At 35.3% G+C, this 26,321-nt stretch overlaps 1 protein-coding gene across 1 annotated transcript; it reads right to left on the bottom strand.

The window, feature by feature from the left end:
- Window positions 1-18,272: 18,272 nt before the first annotated feature.
- Window positions 18,273-21,849, bottom strand: zic1 (zic family member 1 (odd-paired homolog, Drosophila)). The gene is made up of 3 exons (XM_088913300.1): window positions 20,554-21,849; window positions 19,918-20,081; window positions 18,273-19,308 (listed from the first exon to the last, which is right to left on the bottom strand). Exons 1-3 carry the CDS (start codon window positions 21,518-21,520, stop codon window positions 19,111-19,113), a joined length of 1,329 nt encoding a protein of 442 aa, XP_088769426.1. The 5' UTR covers window positions 21,521-21,849; the 3' UTR covers window positions 18,273-19,110.
- Window positions 21,850-26,321: the final 4,472 nt, after the last annotated feature.

Genomic DNA, 26,321 nt, shown 5'->3' with positions numbered 1-26,321 from the left:
AGTACTAAATGGTGTCATTATTTTGTTTCAGTATTTGAGTTAGTAGCCACATTAATTCTACAGGATATGTTAATAGTGCTCCACAGTTATTGTAAGATCAAAATGAACTAAATACAAATGTAAAGAGATGAAAATAAACACAATGTTTCGGCTGTGGAGCCTTCTTTGGAGCCACCAGAAGATGTTTCCACAGCCGAAACGTTGTGTTTCTTTTCTTCTCTTTTCAGCATGGAATTAACCTTTACTTGTTCCTTTGCAGCCTATGCATGCTGACGCAGCTCCCTACTTCAACTACTATAGTATCTTATACTTAATAAAAACCTCACCTTTTCATAATCCAACTGTTAATGAATGTTAAGAAATAAATCAATAGCAAATGTCTTTATGTGTATAGAGCTTCAGGAAGTCCTTGATAGTATATTGGAGGGATAGCTTGTCCCTTTTCTGCACTTTTTCCAGTTAAAAATAAAGCATATTGACTTAGGAGCACTCTAGGATATTTACTTTAGTTGGACAGAGTTGCTTTGTTTTTCAATAGTTCACATTGTATCTTTAAATGAATCCACTTAAATTTAATTTAGACAGAAAGTGTATGGAAATTGCATTTCTACATGCGTTTATAACTGTTAAATATATAAAAATGCAGATAATGAAATCTGGTGAGCCATGCATAATTTAATTCATTCAACATCCACAACAGGGTGCCTCCATGCTTACTTTGGGTTGTACACTAGGCATTATTTAATTTAAGGACCTCCTCCTTTACATAATAGCTGTTCTTTTTCATGAAACAACCAAGTATAGACTTTTTACATTATTACATTTCTGACAAAGATTAATGACTTACAACCCCATGTTCATATGTTAATGTGCAAGGGTTTCTTTCATCTACGTAGTTTGTCAATACATTTTTCACTTGTCTCTCTTCTTTTATTTTTGGATTTCTTCTCAGAATCATACAAGGGAACAAAAGTTTTTTTGTAAAGAAATGACATAATCCAAGTTAGGAAATGTGCAAATGATGAGCTGAAATGTAAATCGTTGATTCTTTAATCACAGAGCAGCATCTGCAAAATATCAAATAGAAGTTAAATATGTGTAATATGTGGGGACACCCTTGTCAAGCTATATCATGCTGTCACATTTCAGAGGCAAGAACAAGAAGAATTGAGATTTGTAGTCCATTTCTGGCACAGAACCTGGTGCAATCATCCTGGAAATTACCTTACTGGCATACAGACCACAAATACCTAAAGGTGTTCATATCTAGTAATGAGCCACAATATGGCAATAAATAATTTAGGGGACACTTCCCTTCATTGTAGCATTTGTTAGAAAGCAAAACCAATATAAGATCAAGAAAATTAGTGCTGTCATGGTGTTAAGTGCAATTATTTAATTTAATGTTGATAATTTTGTAATGTATTGTAATTTATGAAAAAGAAACAGATTCACAAATAATCAAAGAATTTCTTTATTCATTGAGAAGTGTTTTTGTGAAAAGAAATGATTCATCCAACTTTCCTTCTACTTTGACTCTTTGCCATTAAATAAAATATACCACACAGCATTGTCCTTGATTATATTGTTTTTACAAAATGGTTCATGAAGTTACATTTGGTATAATCCACTGAAAGTACATAATTGTCTGTTACTCAAAGTAATACTTTAACACACTGGTAAAAAATACTAATAAAGTGTAGTAGTTTGTTCTGTATACGAACTTCCACATGGTCATTTGGCTTTTGCTGCTTTGGGTTGGACTGAGTTCAACTTTGTACATTTTATGCCATTTATAAACCCACTTTTACGATGTTCCTTTCGTGTTATTTATGAGTCTGTGACTTTGTAATTTGAAGGCATTCATTTCTGGCATTCTGTCCTGGTGTTCAGATGGTTGAAACAGACATGGTGATTATCCTATCCTTTACTTCTCCAACATTTATACTCCAATTATTCCCTGACATTGATATCTCTATTTTACAATTAAAGTTTGTTTCATGCAAAATTACACTAAAAGGAGAAAATTAAACCTATGTTTCTTTCAAGTATTTTATTTGTAATTATTTGAAATTCCAGGTGAGTAAACAAAATAAATAAGGCATATTTATAAAATAAATGCCTTAAAAATAACACAAGACACCACAATTAAAATACTGTTATAACAAAGAGAATATTGAACTAAATATCTTAAAGATCCATGTGAAAAAGACAGACAAACATATTTAAAAGGATGACTTTTGGAAATGGGTTATTATGAATAGTAGTGACCCAAAACAACTGTAAGGGGTCCAGTCTGTTATTAGCAGTACTTAACAGATGACTCCAACATCTGAAGGTGTCCAAACACCTGCTCTGCAGCTTTTCTACAGCAGAGGTTTTGGAATTTGAACAAAAAAGGGCACATTACTTAGGTGGCCTCTGTTATGACTTTCTGAGCTCTGAGAACAACCAGGGATAAAAGAAGTATAGAAATAGCAACAAAAATAAATTCTTTAATGGCAGGTCAAAGAATTGCAACATACATAACGAGCAGCCAAAGATTCCATAGCATTCGTCAGACAGTAACAAGACGTGTTCCCTTTAGGTATCTTGTCATGCAACAGTAAGCATGAAGAATAGAAAAGGCTGAACTTGCCAATAGTCTGACCAAGCCCTTGAGCTGTAAGGAGATCATTCAATCCAAAGAGGTCATTTAATCCCATAAAACACACATAAACACTAACTGATTCACTATCCTTTTTTATAACACTAGTGTAATATGCATGTATATGTTTCTTCCATATAATGATAAACAATGAACACCTAAAACCCACCCTACCCAGACAACCAACACATGATATATAAATATACCGTATATCATGTGCTGATACATTTATTCAATATATATCATTTATATTTCTGTCACTTGCAGCAAAGCTTTGGGTTGCAGTCCAAGTCTGACCAAAGCAGTGTAACATACTACGCTCCTACAGCTGGGCATCTTGAGCAGATGCCACCAGTGTCTATCAGATCTCAGAGGACAAAGTAGGCAGTGGAAAACAACGTTGGCACTAAATTGAACATGCTGCACAGTCCCTGAATGTAGAGAACAAGGAGTTGAGTAAACAGCCAGAATACAGTCTTATTGCCAAAGCTTTGTTGTAAAATCACATGAAAGAAAACACACCTGATAATGTGCTTTTATATTTCTTAAGAGCTATATAAAAATATTGAAACCGTTAATATCAGTGCTAAAAAGAGTTGCATCAGCCACAGTGTGTTTTCCAGGCCACCACTAGCTCCAATTGTTGTTTATACTGTATCATTAACAATATTGCATCAACATTACATGGAAAAAAACTATGAAGTTATTAAAATTGAACACTGAAAAAATGTAAACTAGCAGTAGTAAACTGTAATCTTAATTTACATGTATATTCTTCATTTTATGGAATGACTTTGAAAGGTATAAAATTAGAGCACTTTGCACAAACATGAGCATTTCTTTCCTGTGTGCGGCATTGTTGAATACTTTCCTTACACAGGAATGCATGCTGTTTTGAACTATATGAGAAATAAAGCAGGAGGACCAAAGGCTCAAAATAGAAAATCTGACTCAATATCAGGCAAATGATGGTTTTAGGTTAGCTTTTTTATAGGTTACATTTTCAACACATTCATTAGGGAGTTTTGAAGTCAGGGGAAAATGCATGCAATCAATATCATCATGCATTGTTTCAGTAGTTATGTGAAAAGTTTATTTCTATTATAAAGCGATTACTTGCTAGAGGCAAAATCTTAATTGTTTTATTTAGACAGTCAAATACAATGTGTGTCTTTTTGATTATAGATACCAAATACCATTTTCCTGCCTTTATCATTGCACTTTAAAAGATGCAACAAAAGGATAAATTACACCTGTGGTGTTAAGTATTGTCTGAAATAAACAGTTTTGTGAAAGCTGCACTGACAACACTTTAAATTCTTCTTCGATTATTTTTGGGATCGACAGTCATGTTATTTATTTTTTTTTAATTATTTTTTGCTTAGAAAGGAATCCACATCAAAAGGGATATTTCAGCCATTTATCCAAAAAAAAGGTTTTAAGATGTTCCATTGCATATTACAAACAGTTTCAGTAATGAATTAGAAAAATAAATCACACTGCTGATGTTAGCCGATACGTCTTCTTCTTCTTCTTACTAAACAATGTGTGACACAAGAAGCAGAAGATAAGTCAGAATGATAAGGACTTTTTCAAGCAGCGGAACATGAGATGCTTTGAGGGACGGCAGTACTGAAATAGCCATTTTGATTTTGATCAAAGAAATATTAACAGAGCTGGAACAGCCAAACTCATTATGTTAAGCATGAAATTGAATATCAAATCACTCTCCTAAAACGTTTCGTACCAGAAGGAATGACTCAAGAGTGGCTTGGATTTTGTTTGAACACATGATCAAGGTGTCCATGCTTGAGAATAAAATGAAGCTCCCTTTCAAAAATACCTTGCAGGAATAGTTCTCAGGTTAATTACTAGGACCTTCTTTCACCTAGCGGCAGAAATTCAATAAGCAAAACTTTTGAGTTTCCATTTGGTTGCATCAGTAAATCAGATTGTCTTCCTCCACTGCCTTTGTCTAAAGGGATGACTTGATATTGGTAAGGAATTTTATTTTATTGTCCTAAAAGGTTCCCTTATTTCTGGGTGAAGACCAGCCATTTTCTTCCAAATAATTAGCAGAGCCAGATCTAGATACTGATATTCTACAGTATATGGTTTTGTTTCCCTTTTCCAATTTAACCAGTGTGTTGTGTGAGTACACAAACCCATTTGAGTAAAAAAAATGACTTACTGTAGCTTTTAGAAATACCAGATTCTTGTGTTTAAATTCAAAACCAGCTTCCGCCTCTTGGTTTTCATTAAAAGTTAAATTTTTTATAGGCGTGTTATGAAACACTTTGTTGTGAATCTCCCATCTTAATTTTACAAAAGTCTGCCAATTTCAGGGACTTCCTTTAAATAGTCTGTGCCAAATTCAGTGACTTCCTTCAAATAGTCTGTGCCAAATTCAGTTGCTTCCTGTCTTATTCAACATATTATCACACACATGAAGTAATGCAATGTGGTATTTAAAGAGGCTAACGTAACCTCCACACGAGTAACAAAACTGGATTAAACAAAGAAATTTCACTCTCTGTATACTTTGTTGTCCTTTATTGTTGTCTTTGCACTGAGACTGCATAGCTAAATGAGTTTGTACATCTATTTGTCTCAGCAAAAATGGTCTGGTTAGCCAGACAACTATGCAGGTGCTAAAAACAATTAGTAATTAATTAGAGGAGAGAAAAGGAACAAAATAAATAGCAACCACCTGGACCAAGTGAATGTTTTTGGCTGATAATTATCAATCATATCCATGTGTTTGGAATTAGGAAGCCATTACAAGATTCCATGCAAATTTAGTCAGTTCTGTTCTCTAAAACCCATATGTACTATAACATCTGCTGTACTGTCAATTTATGACACAAAATAAATAAATATATTGCATACAATTTAAATTAAACAACAGTGTACAGGAACACATTTTTGTGTGGTCATTCTTTAAAATACAATTTAAGAATTGCCAATAAAATTGCTTCAGGCATTCATGAGTCTAAAACAATAGGTACAATGGTCTTCCAAATGTCATTTCTAATTTGCATTCACATTATGTTTTTCAGATTAGGTATCTTGTCAACATAGTTCATGACTGCGATCATGAAGGCAACTGATAGTTAAGCCTACAGTATGTAGCAGACACTGCTGTACGATGTATCAATGTAGAATCTGAGAAAAATGCAAAGTCCTGTCATGGTTTAGTCTTCCTTATTTCCTTTCTCATTTTCCTATTGAATGATATGAATTACATTTTCCTTTATAGTATTTACATGTATTAAGGAAATTGCACAATATATAAATGTTAAAAATGGAAAAATGTGATGTTTACACAAATTTCATATTTGAGGTAATTTGTGTATGTGCAGACAGAAAATAATTATCTTGGAAATTATTACTTCTTTCTGCACCTCTCTGAAATTTCATTAAGATTAAAGATGACATTTTAAGTAAGGGAAGGTCATCTAAGGACTGAAAAACAATCCTACGTTGGTAGCGTATATCATTTTTCTCAAATGAATGTTGACATTCTCACATAATTTGCCTTTTAATCTTTATACCAAAACTGTCCAAAAACACAAGCTTATGTCTGCGTCCCTTTAAAACTTATATTTTTTTATCAGTAATGTATTTTTAAACAATAAGATCTGAAATAAAATATATTTTTAAAATTTAACTCTACTCGTTTTTACATAAATTGATATAAAGTGAGATCAAGAGAGTGGGCTAACTTTTTTCAGATGATGACAGTTGCTATAATAATTAGAATTTCTTTTAAAAATAAATAGTTTTGTAAACCTGCACATAAATGTGGTGATTTTGAATGTGGAACTATGAACATAGCTGTCACAACTCATCTGTACAAAATTCCAATTTTATGGCACATTCCATGAAAACACACATTTTGATAGTGATGTTATAAAATTGAAATCCAGGTGAGAGATTACTTTATTTTGGAAGTTTAAACTTGCTGTTAACAGAACATTTAATAACACTGTGGAAAAACCCATTCAACAGTCTGAATAGTTGTACAGAGTGCTTAGAATTTGTTTACTTTTACAAGGCAAACTGCATTAAGCTTTCCAGAAAACTAATGACAGACTAAATTAAAAAGGCTGTTATTTATTTGGAGTTCAGGTTATGACAACTTATTTATTGAAATGTTGAACATATCTGTAACTTGATCTACACATACAGTATATAATATAGACATAATATTATGTCGGCATACGAATTCTATGCTCATCTATGAAACTACTGTAAAGTTCCAAAAGTGATAGACACAGATTTAGATACACATGGTCATTCTATATACATTAACATTTAACATGATTTTTTCTTCTGCAAACCGCATGATAGAGCACAATACAAAGTTGACTAGGGATGAAAAAAGGAATGGCAAGGACTGTACTTCCTTTCTTCTTTTTAGCTTTTTAGTGGTTAAAAAAACAACAAAATGCCAGCATCAATCATGGATTAATTTGTTATAGCAAGTGTTCATTCAATCAGGGAAATTAGGAGCCTCTTTAACCTGCAAATGGCTTATCAAGGCAGACATCTTTAACCCCCAGCCCTCCTGTCTGAAAAACATTGACTCTGTCTGGGAAAAAAAATATGTTTTTTTTATTTTAATGTGTATAGATCCATCCCTTCAAAACTGTAAGTAAAATGAAAATAAAAAAGAAATCATAAAAAACAAAATACCACCCTTAATTAGACTTGATATCTACATTATCATCCTCCCACAAACAGGACCACTTTCTGTGTTGTGTTTCATCATCAATAGTATAATCTGAAATTCCTGGCTAGAAAATCGTTATTCCAGAACAGGGAGACACAAAATCTGATTGTTTTCAATAAAACAAACCAAAATTACAGACTGTAGAAAAACTCAGTTTAAACAACATCAATGAGAAAATGGTAACCATTAATGATAGATGCAGTCTGACTTCAGTTCAATCTTTGTGTTTTTAGGATGATCCTTCAATAAACTTCTTTGAGATCCATTTGCTTGTGATACACAACAGAAATACCTAACATTTGTAAATAATAGACAATCATAATTGAAAATGCAGAAAACAGATACTATTTCTGGAGCTATATATTTTCATGTAAGAAAATATTTGTTTAGTGACCAAATGTCAAAATGGTCTTTATTTACTGTTTCTTTGTGGAAATATATACTCTTTTTTCATCTGAACCTTTCATAAAATTAAAATTAGCTTTCTGTAGAGATTTCTTTTTAGAAGATTGCAGGAAAATGCATTCTGCTACCTTCCTGCAGAGTCAAAATTAAAATGAGGATAAACGCAACAGTGACATCTGATTGGAATCACATGACTTCCAAATCAGAAAGCAGAGATTGTGTAAAGCAAGAAAGCTACAGCTACAGTAAGTACGTGAAGACAGTAAAGGAAAATGTCTGAGCACAATTTTAAAAAGTCACCAGAAGGTTTACATATCCACTTTTAACACTTTATAATGCACAAATAGCAAAGTTAACCCAGCAAACCTTAACTAGATAGAATACATTGGGATACTCAAGAATCGCTTTTATAAAGGACTGGTTCTAAAACATCAGGTTGCCAACTCAAAACATTTAAAAAAAAGGCTCCTAAAGACTGTCTGAAATGAAAAAAAAAATACTGTGTAATGTGCTCTGTACCACTTATCATGGGTTATTCCTTACTGACTTCAGCATACACAGACTGTATACAACTGAAGTAATATCTGAATGCTGGAATTCTGAACTGACTGCTGTGAAGATAGAGGACCACAGTGAAGAAATGTTTGAGCTCCATATTTACAGTCCTTTGTCAGACCAGTGTAAAAAAACAGACCTAGAAGCACCACAGAAATCTCTGAAAACTAAAATGTTTGTTACATTTTTCAATTGCTGGGTGAAAACTATAATATCACAATGTCTCCATGCAACATTCTTTATGATTCCAACTAGTAGCGCCGCCACCTGCTCCCCCTTAAAATTCTACCTTAATGGTGCTTACCTCTCTCACACACATTACTTGCTACAGTATGTTACCCCTTTATAGAAAAGGTGCTGAATACGATCCTTATACTACGAAAACCGATGCCCTGATGTGAATCCAAAAGTTCACATCTGGCATTTGTTAATCATTTGTTAAGTTTCATTAAATTATCTGTGGTACTAATCTTGTGCCTGCAGACATGATGAGTTGGAGAGAAAATAAGTTGTACTATGCAGGTTATAGTAAGTTCAAGGTGAAGTTTATAGACAGATAGACAGATATGTATAGTATATAATATCTAAGGAGCCTGAAACACGTGTACAGTACTTCCAAATCCCGATGCAGTCACTTTAAACAGAGCACATTTTTTAAAATAAACCAAATCATTTTCTGGAAGATATGATCACTAACAACTCGAATTCATTCAATCTCTTTAAGGATCTAGCTTTCACAAGTGACCATAGGTGCATTCTGTAAGTAGACATTGTTGTGTTAGCATTCGCACAAAAATTAGCCTAATCCCACACACTCACAAGACACATAGATAGCAAACATAAACTAAACTATAACAGTTAAAATCAATTCCATACTCAGAATTAGATGGAAAACAATGGTTCCATAACCTGTAAGAAAAATTAACAGAAACCTGTAACCTCAAAACTTTTGACACATTTTAAAAATCTGTTCCATTTTCTTCTAATGTTCCCGGTTTTTGTGCCAGTCCCCAAAATTTACCAGCTTTATCTACTGATCAGCTAGTCTGGTCAAAATGAAGCCGAGAACAGGTGGATGTCTGCATTTGGGCTGTTTCAATTAAAAGAGGGTTTCGCAATCATCCCATGACAGTTTCAGTTTGTGGTGCTATCATGAAGAAAATAAACCAAACTTGCCACAGAATTAATACATACATATAAATGCTGTTGGGGATGAACCGAACAAGCATGAGCTCAATACAGTTATTCGTGTGTTTCAATGTTAAAATACACTCAGCAAGTGTCAAACACAGAAGAAGAAGGAAGGCTGGTTTTTCCGGTGTCTTTGAGGAAAGGCATATCTAAAACTATAAGTGTGATTTCCTCCAGAGAGTGATTTATAAATGACAAGTTTAGATGTGTGCACAATTCACTCCTCCTCTTCAGACCATCTAGGCTGTTCAGGATTTTTTTTCTTTCTTCTTCCCCACTGTGTTTTCACCTTTTCCAACAAAGAGCACAAAATGCATTCTATGAAAGCAGAACTGTGACAATGTAAAATTAAGGTATGCCCTGCATACAATGAATGAAAGATTAAAAGGATGTTTTAATACCATTTCTAAAACAAGCACTGCAATATAAGTCTTAAATGGGTTACTGATGCATCATTTTGCCATTCTCAATTTTAATCACTAGGTCTTAGTGATTCTGTTGATGTAATTTCTTTTTTTACTCTCACTTCACAACAAATATATTAGTATTAGTATTCGTATTAGAATTAGAATTAGTATTGTTACAACAATAGTATCATTGTTACAACAAAACCAGTATATTCCTACGCAATTCTGCATAAAATGTGTACTCTCACCCTACTCGCAATTTGCCAAGAACACACATACACAAACTTCAATTTATTATTTTTATTAACATTCTACACTGTAAACATTTGTTTTTTATCCATAATCCACTCTTGAATACTGTATATATATATCACAGTATAGATATTTCTGATCAATCCCACTGTTGTTTGGTGAACCAGATATTATGTTTGTTGTTGCTTTCTTTTTAAAAATCAGTAGTTTGCTGAAACTATAGCATCTTGTTTTTTCTGCTGCTGTGATTCTGTAATACACCATTGTCCTTTGCATTTCAAGCCTACTGGCTATTTTTAAAAAAGGCTCCTTAAGACATCAGCTTCAGGCAAATACTAAATTTGCTCACTGACCTCTGACCATGGGGTCATCAAGCCTTAAAACACCGACTAGCTTAGTTTCAGTAAGCACCCTCCAGAGAACCCAAACAGGTGGACCAGCAGAAAATGATTCAACATCTCCATATCTTAATCACTAATCATTATGGTTTGTTTATGCATTTGCATGGTGTGAAGTGAAACAGTATAAATGCAAATTGTATTTAAAATTATTCATCAACGAAAGGAAAGAGACAGGAATATCATTCAGACAAAATGTAAGCTTTCACATTCATATCATAAGTTACCATTATTTTAATTTTTCTTATTATTAGAAATGGAAACATAGAATGGGTTATAAGTGCTTATCATTTCCTATGACATGCTTTTTCACTGTAGTAACCTGATTAAGTGAAGTTTTCCAGAGCTTGAATATTAATCTTATCTGTTGGATATCTTGTTATTCTTAACTTGGTAGTTACAGTAGCACAAAAAGTATTTCTCATTGACTAAGCATCACCTTTAATTGGCCCTGCATGCAATGGCAAATTGTATTCTATTATTTAGTGAAATCACAAGTTTGACTATACTATTTCAATCATCTACTGAAACTTAAATTTTTATTTTAAAAATAAACAAACAACAACCCTCACCCCCAAAACAATCTATGATTAGCAAAAAGAAGATCTGAAGCATCTGTAGCAATTTACTCCACAAGTTAATGTATGTTCTAACTTCAAGCCATTAAAAAACTGAAAAATCCCAACGAGTTTTCTATTATTGGGTTCAATGCACAATATTAATGAGGTCAGTGCTTAAGTTAATTGGAAATCAGTGTTCTACAATGGATATTTTTAATTATTAATGTTTATAATATTTATTAGTATTTTTAGTTTATTAAATTTATTTTTAGGAAATTATTGGTATTTTATTAAAATGTATATAAAACTCAAATGTATAGAAGACATCGGTCTAAATTAGATGCGAAGGTAGGCTTGTACACAAACATTTCACGGGTAAGTTCTTGAAAGACCTCATACTGCGAATTGGTAAGTACAAAATAGCAAACGTGAATACACTATATACCTTAATGAAAAGTTTCTTCGACCTAACTAAATAAACATGCTTTAAAAATTACATTATTAAATGAATAGAATCATTCGTAATTATTTGGAATGATAATGATTTATCATACTTATCTGTACAGAAAGAGTTATGATGCCTTTGTTAGAAATCTGTTTATCTTACTTCAGAACATACAGAACATAATATTCAGATTCTTATATAACTGTGACCTGTGTATCTTTGTCGATGAGAATAGATTCATTATATCGCATTATTTTCAAGGGTGGGGCATTAGTTTATGTTTTATTGTTTTGACATTTGAAATAAGCCCTGGTCTCAGCCACTGTAACTTACAGCTTACTCTGAGTCATCTTGCACGACTTGCAGAAATTAGACTCAGTAAAAAGTACTTTTCCTATATATGTCTCGAACTCGAACATCAGACTTGTAGAGTTGTTTTTTATCCAATGGAAAGAACTGCGAAGTAAGAAGGACATCGTTCTTCCCTTTACATAAAATATCTTTTTCTGAGCGAAAACAGGCTTTCTCATCATTCCAAAGAGGTTTCAGGAACTGTTAGAAAACTTGTTTATGTCATGTGACCGAAGTCTCGGCTCTTGTTATTTATTTGTGTTCATGCTTATCTATCTGCAGCATTCCTGCGTCTATAGCACAGAAATCAAATCAAACCTGCGTTCCTTGAAATTACATAGCTATTACACATTTAAACAAAAAACATTTTAAGAAGGAAATAACGCATTTTAACATACACATAATGCTTTATGTTCTGATTTAAGTGCTCCAAGCTACTGCTTTACTTTCAGTTATTGACATGTATTATTCTGATGAGCAGCAATTAAAAGAACAGCTGTCCACAAGCTGCTAACTTCCGTGTTATGTAAATAAACTACTACCCAACTTAATAAGATTACTTCTGACAAGCTAATGATAGCTAGATTTTAAAACTAAAGATTTATAGCAAATCGCTGCAGGATTTCACAGGTAGAGAACGTACCTTTTCCAAATATTATAAGTATCGGCTTGCTAATGTCGAAAAAATGGCCTGCCGTATATTACATAAATGATTTAAAACTAATATAAAGCACTATACAACGTAAAAAAAACAACACAACTGGGCCAAATAACACTGGGATATCCTTAGACATTTCTGAACTAAAAACAAAACGCCAATATTGGTGTAATCGACTCCCATCTTCACCAAGAGCAATAAAATCTCCACGTCATCAGGAATTCAAAACTGGACGGTAGAAATCTTACACAATCGTGTTTATCTTTATCGTATTGGATAAAATACACTTGCACTACACTGAATAAACTCATGTTTAGTGTACCGGTCACAAACAACCAATTAATATGACCCCATTTAGCAACCCGGCAAGAAAACGCAATTCTTCGCAAATTCTCCATTGCCCGAAGTACATTGCAACCCAAAATAGTCCTCAAATTAATGTCGCTCTGCATCCGTGACTATATACCGTAAATAAAGATTTACAAGAACTCTCGCATACATACTCATGTATAATCTTCAAATCATGTCATGCAACTTCCCAGAAAGCATTGTCTAAGCCTAGTTTCTGGCGATTCGGTGTCTGCAGCAGGTAGTCTGTATGGCGCTCTGTGAAAGAAGCAGGTGGCAGAACGGTGAGGTAAAGCGATTTGGTTACACTTTCACACATCTCAAGTTCATGTTACTGTTATCATGAGGGTAATTATGGTTTGGGGTGTAGTCTTTAATACTAAGGGCCAAGGCAAGGAAATATATTTTACTTTCCTAGGTATTGAGCGATTTGATGATAGGGTAAGGGTAGAGGGTATTATGCATGTTTGTACCCTGCGTTGGTGCAAGCGGATCAGTACGTCTTGGCTGCAGGGCCAAGTTAAGAAAGCAAACTATAGAAAACGTTTAGACGGGCGTTTAAAAACGTCCTAGTGTTTTTAAGAGTTTTGAGAAAATGGTTAATTCAAAATCAGAACATTTCTACACCTGGTTCATCGTTGAAATACACTTTTGGTGAGACCAGATGAATAGCGCGGTGCAATCACACGTTTTTCGTGATTTCAGTGCGACAAAATATGAAAAAAATTGAGCTGCAGATATTGTGATTAATTTAAACGTCGAATTAATGGTTATTTTGCAATGTAGTTTATCTCATTAGTTTACACTGAAAAGAACAGACGCACTATGTTCCGATATGTTGAGAATATTTTAACACTTTAGCATGATCCATATTACACTCTACTCTTTCTGTTTTTCCACTGCTGTTGCTTAACTGTAGGAAAGTTATCTTTTCCATGCAGCGCGTACTCAACATCAGGTGCAAGTCCTCCAAGTTACACTACTGTCCTTGCTGTTGCAGCACTGAGGCCGACCTGTCAGACTCAAGTTGCGGTCGCAAAGCACACCCCTACCAGTCAGCTAAAGGTCTGCAGTATAACAGCGACAAAAATGCCAACTACTTTTACATTTAAGAAACAGAGCAACACGTCCATTTCAAAACAGCAGCTGTACAACCCCCCCCCCCCCCCCCCCCCAAAAAAAAGTTCATTCAGGATTAAACCTCAATTTCTGCCAAAGATATGCCATCGGCCGGTCGGAAAACAGATGAAGTCGAGTTATTCCGATAGAAAAAGGCTGTTAATTTACTAAAAATATATCTTTTCTTGGATTTAAGCTACTTTAGTCTTGTAGATTTATTAAATAAGTACATTTTATTAACTCTCCTTGTATATTGCTGTATAATTCTGTATATGATATGCTCCTAAAACGTTTAATAAATAAATGTTGAAAAGAAGCCGTCTCAATTTTTCCGGGTTCAATGTAGTACAAAACATCACCCATGCGCCCTAACGCATGTTGCAATTAACTGAAATTTCTTATTTGACTTATGCACAACTTCTGAATGTGTCTAATATAATCACCCCCCACAAATATGCAGACGAGTAGAAAAGGGACAGGCAAACACTGCCAGCTGATACATTTAGAGGTACATTACTGCATTCTCACTTAGTTTCAAGTTACGTTCAACATCACTGCCAAAGAGTAAGGTCAGAATAAGTGCATCTGATTCCGTAAATGGTAATGGGTCAATATTTTTTTTCTCCTTGTTTAAAGACAGTTGCATATTTAAAAAAAAACAACACGATGACTCGATGACTCGAAAGAGTTAAAAATCACCATTAAACTGATTCATGTGAATATATGAACTTATGAATATAAATAAGCCTATCTATAGACACTTAAGATCACACACTTCTGATTGCCAGCGGTAGTACTTCATACACGTATGAATTTAACGAGCAATAAACCAAACGTTAGGGTAAATAAAAGGCCTAAATAGCGTTTTCGGGTTACTCGCTATTTAGAGTGGCTGTCCTGAGATTGCACATCGGGTGCAAATGTATGCAGGCTATGTCTTTAAGATCAAACTTAAAATTTTCACCTTAAAATCTAAAGAAAAATTAAACATCTTCAAAAATTACAAGAGAAGGGAATTAACTGCGAAGGAAGATTTGTTTTTTTTCCCAGTGTCCCCGCCAATAAAAACAGCATTACGGACTTCTGCCTACCTTGTATAATAAAATTCATATACTGAGCAATAGTTGCTCGGATGGCAACACTGACTTTGCAAAGCCAGCACCCGCCCACGTACATCACATATTTGCTTCGTAAAGGCGGAACAGTATAGGCTCAAGTTTTAGTTTGCAAAGTGATTTTTTATTGTGTATGGAGTCAATGTTCTATGGCATGTTATTTATGGAGCTACTTATTTAGGAATTTTTCTAATCTTTGAACTGAGCCTTGGGGTGTGAACACGCACACGCAATTGTCATAATGGAAACCAATCCAAATACTTCGCGGTTAGTGTACATGCCGTGGAGAAATGACAAGTATCATAAATATTCATCTCGTAGCGGTTCGCAGATGAAAACTCACCGGCGCCTACGTCACAAAGCTTTTCACTATACACAGCTAAAACTAGCAGATACGTATATAAGGCATAGACAGACACGCAAACAACAGAGCAGGTGTAGCAGGAGACAATAACATATTATAAATACGTTGGGTTTTATAATCATTACATTTTGCACTTAAAACGCGTATAAAATGTATATAATGTAGATATTTCAAGAACTTCGTAAATGTCTTTGTGCTTTATATACTTAGACATATGGCGTATTTAAATGATTTAAGATAAATGTTATTTTATGGCAAAAACAGCGTTAAATATAATGCACTTATGATGACATATGCTGACTTTCTGTTTGAAACTAAGAAATGAATACCAGTATTGTACTTTTGACCTTATAAGAAATAAAGATGGAGATCCTTTTGGAACATTTAAAGTTTTTTTTTTAGTTTATAGAAAGGTTTAGATATTTGCTTCGAACTTGGTTGTCATTAACCATACTGTAGGCCTGTTATACACAACAAAATTAATGTATTTGAACATATAAACGCTGGTTACCGCCTTCCTCATCACTAAAACACCCATAAACGTCAAGGGGTACTTAATCTGTTGCTTCACACATTTGATGCATTTTAAGAAAGTACATTTTTACCACAAACAAAGGAGATTACATATTTCTTTATAATAATAATTTATAATAATGAATGTGAATAGCTTGATCGCCTTTTTGTTAAATGTAGTGAAATTCAGAGACGCATTAAAATGTAAATGTACATGCTTAAAATGAGGAACCATGCGTCCGATTACATGACAGTGTGAAGTTTAACATTAGTATATATGTTCTACGTCTAACGCAATACTAAACTAAAACGCTGTAAAGTAAATTGAGTTTTTTTTTTCTGCCATAAAGCAACCGAGGCATTTCATTCTACAGATCAATACATAACACTTTCTATTGCTATCCCAACGGTGCGTAAATCAAAATTCGTGAGTGAACAGGAAGCAAGCCTTTTTACTAGACTATTTAGATTCTGCTAAATAGAGTCGAACAATCCATTTTACTGCCGTCATTCACATATTTCAAAACTTAATAGCCCATGAAGAAGAAAATATGAAAATATCACAAGGAACAACCGTTTACCACATCGAGATGATAAAACACATTTAGGTAACTAACTGATCCGGCGAAAAGAAAATATACATGTACTCGCGAGCACACATCCACATATACATATGTTCTGTCTTATCAATATTACATTCTGATACAAAAAACAAATATTTTACTATAATCTGTAACCTTGAGGGAAAGATTTAAATGAATAAATCTTTGAAATTGAATTTAGAAATTAGTTCTTTGAACCCTTATATCGTGTATAGAAACGTGAAATATTAATAAAGAATGTGGAACAAAATATTTCTTTAGAGATATAGTGATAAATACTTCAACACTGCAAGGTGGCGCTATATATTCCACGAGATTCAAAACAAATGAACCTAAAATTAGCTTTCGTAGTAGTAAAGCACGAGTGCATCTGCTCAGCTTGCGTGTAATTAATGAAATAAAAAATAATTTAACGCCGGGACAAATTTTCTTTGTGCATTAGTTCTGATTTAACAACGCGATTCAAAGCTCACAAAATATTAAGGTATACCCTAAGATGGATATGTGTGTATGTATATGCGGAGGGAAAAAACACGCACGCATACGAAAAGCGGATCTGTTTTAGTTTTTGTTTAAAGTGTAGGCTATACGTGTTTTATGTTATGTTTTATAAAAGTCGTTAAATCTGTCAGTCTTGTCGGCAAAAAATGAAGCTCGTGAAATCCATTCTGTGCCACCACACGAGAACTATCAGTGTTAGCCAAGCTCATGATTGCTGAAGTCTGTTGATGTGCTGTCTGCTTAATGGGGCGGTCAAGCAAGCTACAACGAAGAACAAAGCTTAACAGTTACTTCAACCGTTGCTAAGTTAGTAGTCGCAGTATTGTTGCAAATGTATCAAACCAAACAACGTGAAACTGATTTTGTTTTCAAGAAACAAGCGTTTAGTAGTTATTGGACAGGAGTAATCTGATTTATAAAACCTTGCCATTTACCGCTTTTTGTTCCTGTACCAGGCCAGAAGAATGAATCTGATGTTAATTGTGAGCAAATAAAAGACAGACAGAATGGAAATCAAATTACTTAAAATAATTCGTTTTACTAGATTTGATTTTTTTTTGTAGAAAACCAATAGGGACTGGTCAAGAGGTAATCGAGAAATGGGGAACACATCACAGAAAACAAAACAACTTCGGTTATAAACAATGTAAAAAAAATAAAATTCAAAACATAAATGTACGTAATTGTACCACATGATAAATAATTTAGAGGTGCTTAACCCACAAATTTTATTATATGCTTTGTAGTAAAACTATATTAAAAACATAGACTTTATAACAACAGTTCCAAAAATATAAATACTATCTACAAAGTGTCTATATTATTGCAACTTAATTTTGAAAATGAAGGAAAATGTGCATGTTATTTTTATGGTTATGTCTGCAAAGATTCAGTAAATTTATATTGCTGTAGAGAATTTCTTTCACAATTGTGATATAAATACTAATTGCGTACCATACCAGTAGCATCAGGGACTCTTATCAGTCATCAAATGTATATTTTCGTAGACTGTTCAGTAAGAAGCTAACAGACTCCATAGTAAAACTGCTAACCTCAAAAAATACACTGAATTCAGCGAGGCTGTTGGGAAATAATGCTGAATGCCATTTCTTTGATTTTTTAAGTCTTTAATACTGTACGAAATGTAACCAAACAGTTTTGTAAACTAAATTTTACATACGAACGCATTTTCCCATAAATATCGAATAATTTCAAACAGGTGATACCGGCCTTTACATGCGGATAAATATGGAAAATTGAGTTATATACATTAAGTCATTTTGTTGTAATTGCCACGGCAATGAACAGATATTTTATCTTTTTATATCACTTCTTACATAAACAGATTGACACGGAGTTTCAGGCTTCACTATACGATTTATCGACATGACATTTAATAACAACAATTTACTGTTCTACTTAGACTGGACTTCGGGACGAAATGTTTGCACTGTATACAAAAGCACATTAATACTAATAGTCGGTTAGGTCGACGTGAAGACTGTAGTAATACAGAGTAATTCACATTTGGTACACATTAACTATAACATTCTTTTCAATCAAGACTATTAATCGCATTTTTTCTTTAAAACCATCTCATTTCCCATAAATCTAGAGACCACATTTTTCACAAATTCCCTTAAACTGTGATATAACTATTTACAAAATAAAATATTACATATTTAAACTAGTAAATCTTTATTTACAAAACAGGCCGCGACCCGCGGATACATGCAATTTGAGATCTCGTTTGTAATCTTTCAAAACCCTATAAACTTGGCATTCGGCCCTGGTACCTCGTCCATGCATCGCACACTCTTTGCTACACAGCCGTTTACAAAAGGTTTCGATTTCTTCGAGTTTTTCGGTCCACGTTTACATGGCGGCTTTTAAAAGTCTTTGATTCCAAGCAGTCCTAATTCTGCAGTCTTTTTTTTAAATATTTTAAACGTACCATTCATTAAAATTTGATGACAGCGTGCTGTGACTGGATGTGTGATGCACTGTTGAAGATGCTGGAGATATGGAACTGCTACTCTGGTTTTCTGTCGAAGGCGACACGATTGTTGGTGGAGTTGAGGACTCGTACCCTGAACTGGCCGCGGGAGAAGGTTGTGATCCTTGTGAAGACGATTCGTGAACCTGTAACATACAGAAATCACGTTATTCTACCCCTCGCTGTTAAGATCTTACTTCAGCAGTTCTACACTACTTCACAGTTTCAACAAAATGGGGAAAAAAAAATCGTAGTCCGTATTTTGTTATTTTCAAAGCTTCCAATCTGATATTTTGTACTCTTACAAACTACAGTGAATAAATCATTGACAGATGAAATAAACATTAATCAGCTAAATATATATTCAATCCACTCACACCTAAATACACGGTTCCTTGGGTGAGGTGGGTTAAAAAAAACAGACGAACAAAGCAAAATGTTCGAATAAGCAGTACAGCGCATCAAAGATTGAGTCTACGTTAAATTACTGAACGGCTGAACTACCCTTTTACACGAGTTCCTATAAAATAAACTTCAGTGTTCATATTCAAAAAAACAAACTGGGAATTTTCATTTTCTTATTGTTCATTTCTAACAGCCCTACAATTTCAAACATCCGCCAGCACTTGGGTTCAGTTACTGCAAATTCCGTTCACTACAAACAACAAAATGCCCGTCCTGTTTTGATTTTTTTACTGCGTGATACCCTTGAACCACTCATACAAAATGTAATTATTATTTAAATATAGTTTTACCTTCATGTGTTTTCTGAGGGAACTGGGATGGGTGTATGACTTGTCACACATTTTGCAGAGATACGGTTTGTCAGACGTATGCACATGCATGTGTTTCTTACGATCGCTGCTGTTTGCGAATCGCCTGTCGCAGCCCTCAAACTCACACTTAAACGGTTTTTCACCTAATACAAAAACAAATTGTATAATTCCAGTAAATTAGGGGAAAAAATCACAAACATTATTAGACAGCATATTTACACTTAGAAACTGATTTTCGTTTAACTAACAAAGCTTTCGACTCATAAATACAATAGCCTGTTCGATATATATATTAAAACCATGGTGTTATGTAACAACCTACAGTATTAACATTCCTGAAGTATTTTACCTTTTAACACGAGCAAATAGAAAATACAACTGTGTACTTTATATCATGTTAATAAATATTTTATTCTAAGGGTCAGGTTGCAATGTTTTCTTGCACATAGTGCAACGAACTCAGGTTACAGTATGCCACTTTTCTTCTCATTTCAAAACAACAGCCTTGGTGAGTACAGATGAAAACAGACCAACCCCAGTAATCATAGCAATAAGTTTAATTCTCAGTTATGCACCAATGCAACGTGAAATATTTCAGGTAGGTAGTTCTCTTACCGGTGTGAGTTCTTTTGTGAATCTTAAGGTTCTCGGATCTCGCAAACACTTTGCCACAGCCAGGGAAAGGGCAGGGGAACGGTTTCTCGCCCGTGTGAACTCGGATGTGGTTTACAAGTTTGTACTTGGCTTTAAAAGGCTTCCCTTCTCGGGAACACTCTTCCCAGAAGCAGATATGGTTCGATTGTTCTGGTCCCCCAACATGTTCCACCGTGAGATGAGTGACGAGCTCGTGCATCGTGCTGAAAGTTTTGTTGCAAGACTTTTTCGGGTTTGTCAGCTGCTCCGGTTCTATCCATTTGCAGATGAGTTCTTGTTTTATCGGCTGCCTCATGTACCGAAAGAAGGCCCCTGCCCCATGGTGGGCAGCCATGTTCATATTCATAGGGCCATAACTGTGCAACTGAGTCGAAGCATAGTGGTCGGATCGGGGGCTTGTTACCTGGCTGTACTGCTCTGCTCTACCATACATGTCCCCGGAAAACCCCAAGCGCATCTGGCTGTTCACCACGTTCGGAGACGCGTGAGTGGTCGCCTGCTCGTGCAGTCCGGGGAAAAGTAGGTGTCCCGTGGCATCTGTGTGTCCATGTGGCCCCGCAAAACTTCCCGCCGCGGAAGCGAAAAGGCTGTGCTGCGCGCTAGCCGCTTCTCCAAAACCCCGATTTCGAAACAGAAAGTCCCGGGTGGAATTGAAAGCCGCGGTGGAGTAGGAACTGACATGGGTGGGGTGGTGATGGTGCCCCAGAGCTGCGGCCGCGTAGCCAGGCGCTTGGGACGAAAAAGCCGTTTGGCCAGAAGCAAGATCGTGGGTACTGTGGTTGATTTTAAAAGCGCCCATCCCATCAGCAAACGGATTTATCCCCAACCCCACTTCTCTGTCGGTGACATCGCCTGTTGAGTGATGTCTGGAGGAGCCGAACGTAGTCACTCCTATGGTAGGGTACTGTGGTCCTGCGTCCAAAAGCATCTTAACTTTGCAACTGAAACGTCTGCAAGGGAAAAAAAAAATCAAAAAACGGAATATTCTCAGCCTTTCTCGGGGAGAATTATATGACTAACTCTTATGTGAGCCTGGCAAACTCCCTTTTCAGGTTAAATTTTATTGTGGAAAGGATTTTCCACCTCTCCCTCTTCTTAACTGCAAACGCAAATCATGTACAATATTGTCTTTTGCGGTTTATCTTCCTGTGGAGAAACTTTCACCTCCTCAGCCAGGCGGTGAGCTCGAGACTGATAGCCGCAATCATTCCTGCAGATAAATGAATTGAAAAGACAACACCGTCCCCCTTGATGAATGGGAATAGAGCGGGTGTGTCACGTGAGAGAGTGTCCGTGCTCTCATTCGAGAAGGCCTGCTCCCCCTACTTACAGACACTCACCAACTAACAGTTCACGGGGCTCCAACTCCGGCGTGATTGGTCCGTTCACATCATCAATCCCCAGGTATTGTAAGGTAGTTGACAGTGATTTTGGTTAGTGGGGTGTACACCAAGAGAAAAGTTGTGAAATGTGCACGCAAAATATCTAAAAACAACAGAAAGCCATCGTTTAAAAAAAAAATGGCTTAACCAAAACAGTTGGTGATCAGTACAACCTTACCGGAACTATTGCACGGTGTATTAGTCGTATTTCGCTGATTTACATTTGGTGCACAAATTAAGCTAATACACGGACCTATATTTAGTTCAAAGTTAAATTTCGACAAAGAAGTACAGGCTAGTTTATAGTTCACAGAGACGCTTTGTGCGCTATGTATCTACAACAGTATAAAAAAATCACAGTCTGAATACCCTCTCGTTTTTTTTTCTCAACGTCAAGACTAATGGTACAGTCGCTTTCTTTAACATGATAAATGATCACTATAGAGAAAACTTTGAATGGAAAATTGTTCATCTTAGATTCACGATTCAATCTTTGTCACGTCGATCGGAGTTCTTTCACACATGGAGTCTGAATCGGAGGACAGGGCAGGCGGTGCCTTTGTTGTTGACCAATCTTTTTTTGTCGCCAGCGAAAATGTAGTTAACGTTTTAGGCGAGTGAGCATTTTTTTGTCCATGTAACTAACGCATGAACAGTGTTTTCAGAAACAAATCAAGACTGAGAATGAATCACTAGCTCAATCTAAATGTATTTTTCTCTGATTTTTTTCCCCCCGCAGGTACCTTAAATACACTTTTACAATAACATTACATACAATACACCATACCCATGACTGACGATACAAACTTTAGCAAATTCAGTCGCCTTAGCAAAATTAAAATTTACTCCACATATCCGCATGAGTCTAAATGGGCGCGTTTACAGAAGATCAGTATGTTCACTTCATTTGAATCTTGAGTGTCCAGCGTGCACGTTTTAATTTATAAGACCAGAACTCTGTTGAAAGCTCACAAACTATTTTCTGTCTGTAAACACTCCCCAGGCCTGCTCTACCCGCTGCAGAGTGCGTCTGAAATCACTATTATGACTACATTGAAAGAAGTCGTGCGTTGTCATCATCTTGGGCTGAGAGAATGTGTGTGTGTATTAAATGTCTCATTGACGACAGCAAACACTTTGTTGACCTTTCTTTACACTGCCCGTGTTACATTTAACACAGAAGCGGTCACGTTTGTTTGAATTGTTTATCGCCTGTTGATATAGGTACTCAAATACTTTTTGTTTTGCTAATCCTCGTGTTATGTTTTTATTTTAAAACCCCCGTCAATATACATTCAGGCAGGCACTTGTATTATAGGCTACAACTAATACACTAAACGTACAAAACATTAACGAATGATTAATTTTGGGTTTTTTTTCTTTTAAAAAAATGCAAACAGTAGAGGTGGTAGTTTCGATTTCATTGCGTCGATTTTATTTTGAATAAAAACAGCTCCTGTATGTCTTATGAATTTACGCCTGCATCTACGACTGGAGAATTTACGCCTTTCTTAGAGGGGTGTGTGTATGTGTAGGGGGGTTATTAATAAACCATTTATCGGTTCTGCTCTTTAGTTTATGCTGCTCTTAGGGTTTTAGAGAGAACATGAATATAGCTTAAAGCTCTTTTGTGCTCTGGCATTATTTGGGGGCGAGTTAAAGCGTAATACAGAGTATAAAAGTTGTGGGTTGTAGAAGTTATCAAGTGGGATTTGCGGCGCTCTCTGCAGGAAACGCAGGCTGCTCGAGTTCAAAGCCACATGCACCGACGTGACATATAAGCCATTAAAATATCATCCTGACGGCTCATTTCTGCTTCATCATACATTCCCAAACTCTTTCCCGAAAGACCGAAAAGAGGAAATGAAGGATGGTCGTCTTCTTTCTTTTGCATAGTTTAAACGCACATTTCAGACACTGGGAAAAAAATCTGGAAGACATCTTCAACAGGTGGAAAACGGTAAGATAGGCACGCGTATTGAAGTGACTATAGAAGTTGTGACCTCTAAGTTTCCCTTCACGGATGAAAATGAGAATTTACGGAGGTCGCTACAATACCTTTCTTCTGGGAAGGCTGAGCACTCCAGCAAAATCAGAAAAGGTGTGAATTGTGCGTTCTTAAGATAATGCAATGTGTTGCTCGATTGTTTCTAATTGCTGAAGTACAAATAGTATACAGGCATGCCTCATACTTAGAATAATATATGAAATGCATGACATTTGTTCATACAAAATGTAACTCAAGGCGTTTCTTTTGAACATATGTGATTTGAACAATGTATGACTTTTGTGGTAGCCTGACCGGTTTTGACAAATCATTTGCAGAAGTATGCCAAGATAATACTTAAGAATGTGTACAACCGAAGGCTTTGCTTATTAAATGAATGATGTGATTGCGTACATGCCCTTTATTTGAAAAACTGTGATCGGTTTAGATAGTGAATGGCAATCCTTTGAAGGTAGTGCTCTAAAACACAGTCAAACTTGACCCTTGAGCACAGTTACACCAATTAGAAGTGTGTTTGGGTACGTAGAGACGTGTTTGGGCTCGATGAAAGTTGATTTTTAAAATGCTGCTTTTAGAATGTATTGCTGTATCTATAATCGAAGCAATGTGGTGTGTGTTTGCAAACGTCTCTGATAAATTGGAACGGTCCTGTTTTTTTTGCCTTTTTTGAGAGGGGTGGTGAGTGGTGGTATGGTGTGGTGTGGTGTGGGGGTGGCGCTCATTTGGTCTAAACTGGCACATCAAAGTGAATCTAAATTTTGTCTTGTATACCGGGGATGTCATTGCGCCGTACAGCTGCGACATTAAACATCTTAATGCAACTTTAATACAACAAACGCACCGAAGAGCAGTCATGTTTTAAACAATGTTTGCTTACTTGGATACGATGTTGAACTGAATGTTTTTGACGGTCACTCCTCTGAAGTATTATAAAAAGTAAAGTTATTAATTATTTGAAGTGCTAGCCCAAAAATGAATTGCTGTTTAAAACTGAAAACTATATTAATTCATCACTACTTTCATAGAAATATGAAATAATTTTATATCAGCAATGCTTGTCAAGGACATGATTGAGCAATTAATTAATTTTGGTATCGCCTGAGCAAGTGCTCTGTGCTTTTTTGCGCAAGAAGTCATTCCATCTTTCTTTTTTCCGTAAATACGCAATCTGAAACGTTTTGGATGAAAATGATTAGTTTAACAAAATTGCAAAAAATACTCAAGGAAAGAAAAGCAATCCAAATAATGAAATAGCACACGCGAATCATTTTTTTTCGTGGAAAGAATCATCTGATATTGGTATTCCATTGGCCTCGAGAATTCCACATGGATGAAGTAATCAAGAGAAAAAGTAATAAATCTGTGCTGCTCAAACAATTAAACATGAGCAATTCCTCAAAAAGCAAGTCAAATCACACTTTCATTGTACGTACTAAAACACAAATCTGCAACTTCATACTTCCCCTGCGTAGGATATACGCTTTACACGTAACGAAAGAAAGAAATTATGCTTTTTAACAAGATAAGCTAAATGCTCTTAAAACCGCAAGAATCAGAATGCATATTATGAATATTGTAATTGAACACTGTGTTTCTCAGTATGGCACTGACCACCAGGTAATAAAATATTGGCGTGCCACTCTTTCAAGGGGATTTGAGGTTTGCTCGGTCTTTTAGTATTCAATGGTCTTGAAGATGAACAAATAACTGATTGACTACTTGGAGCAATTTGTTCTATCTCTCCAATGCCTTTGCACTGGCGGTGCAGATTATATAAGCAATATTTGACAAGACTCTAATGGAAACTATTTGACCCCCGCTTTGGTAGTTTTATATATAATTCGTATATTTGTTTACAGCCGAAGTGATAAGAGCAAAAGTTTGACGGAGGTTGGACCACATTAGGTAAGGAAGCCGTTTCTATTGAACAGTCGTATGAAGTCGATTACCTTTAAGTCTGGCATAATTTGTCATGTCATCGTTGTTCTTTTTTATTAATATAAGAGAAACAGGTCTCTTAAAATTATTTTTTTGTAAGATAAAAGTGTTTATTTTGGTTTTATTTAGGAAACCTTATCATTCATATTTAACTTGGTTTTTGAAAGGCAGGTTCTTTGTAGTCTTGGAATATGTGAAATATTAGCTTGTATTATATTACAGGAAAAACCCGGCTATTAGGACATCACGTGGGTCTGCAGAGACATTCAGGAATTTTAATGTTTTATAATAAAATATAGAATTCTAGAAGCAATTATCTTTTTTATTTTTTTTGTCATTTTGCTCATTTTGGTCAGACCCATATCATCTTTAATTATTTGCAACCAGTATGCATCAAATGG

Source organism: Atractosteus spatula, chromosome 4 (assembly GCF_055471065.1).
Source record: "Atractosteus spatula isolate fAtrSpa1 chromosome 4, fAtrSpa1.hap1, whole genome shotgun sequence".
Taxonomy (NCBI): Eukaryota; Metazoa; Chordata; class Actinopteri; order Semionotiformes; family Lepisosteidae; genus Atractosteus; species Atractosteus spatula.
Note: the sequence above shows the minus strand (reverse complement) of the source record. Positions and strands in the feature narration are given on the sequence as shown.

What these genes read in the sequence shown, in the direction of transcription:
- zic1 (XM_088913300.1), bottom strand. Translation starts at nt 21,520, where the DNA reads ATGCTTTTGGACGCAGGACCACAGTACCCTACCATAGGAGTGACTACG. An exon ending in TCACAAAAGAACTCACACCG is followed by an intron (nt 20,082 to 20,553) that starts GTAAGAGAACTA and finishes TTTTTGTATTAG; the next exon opens with GTGAAAAACCGTTTAAGTGT. An exon ending in CCCTCAGAAAACACATGAAG is followed by an intron (nt 19,309 to 19,917) that starts GTAAAACTATAT and finishes TGTATGTTACAG; the next exon opens with GTTCACGAATCGTCTTCACA.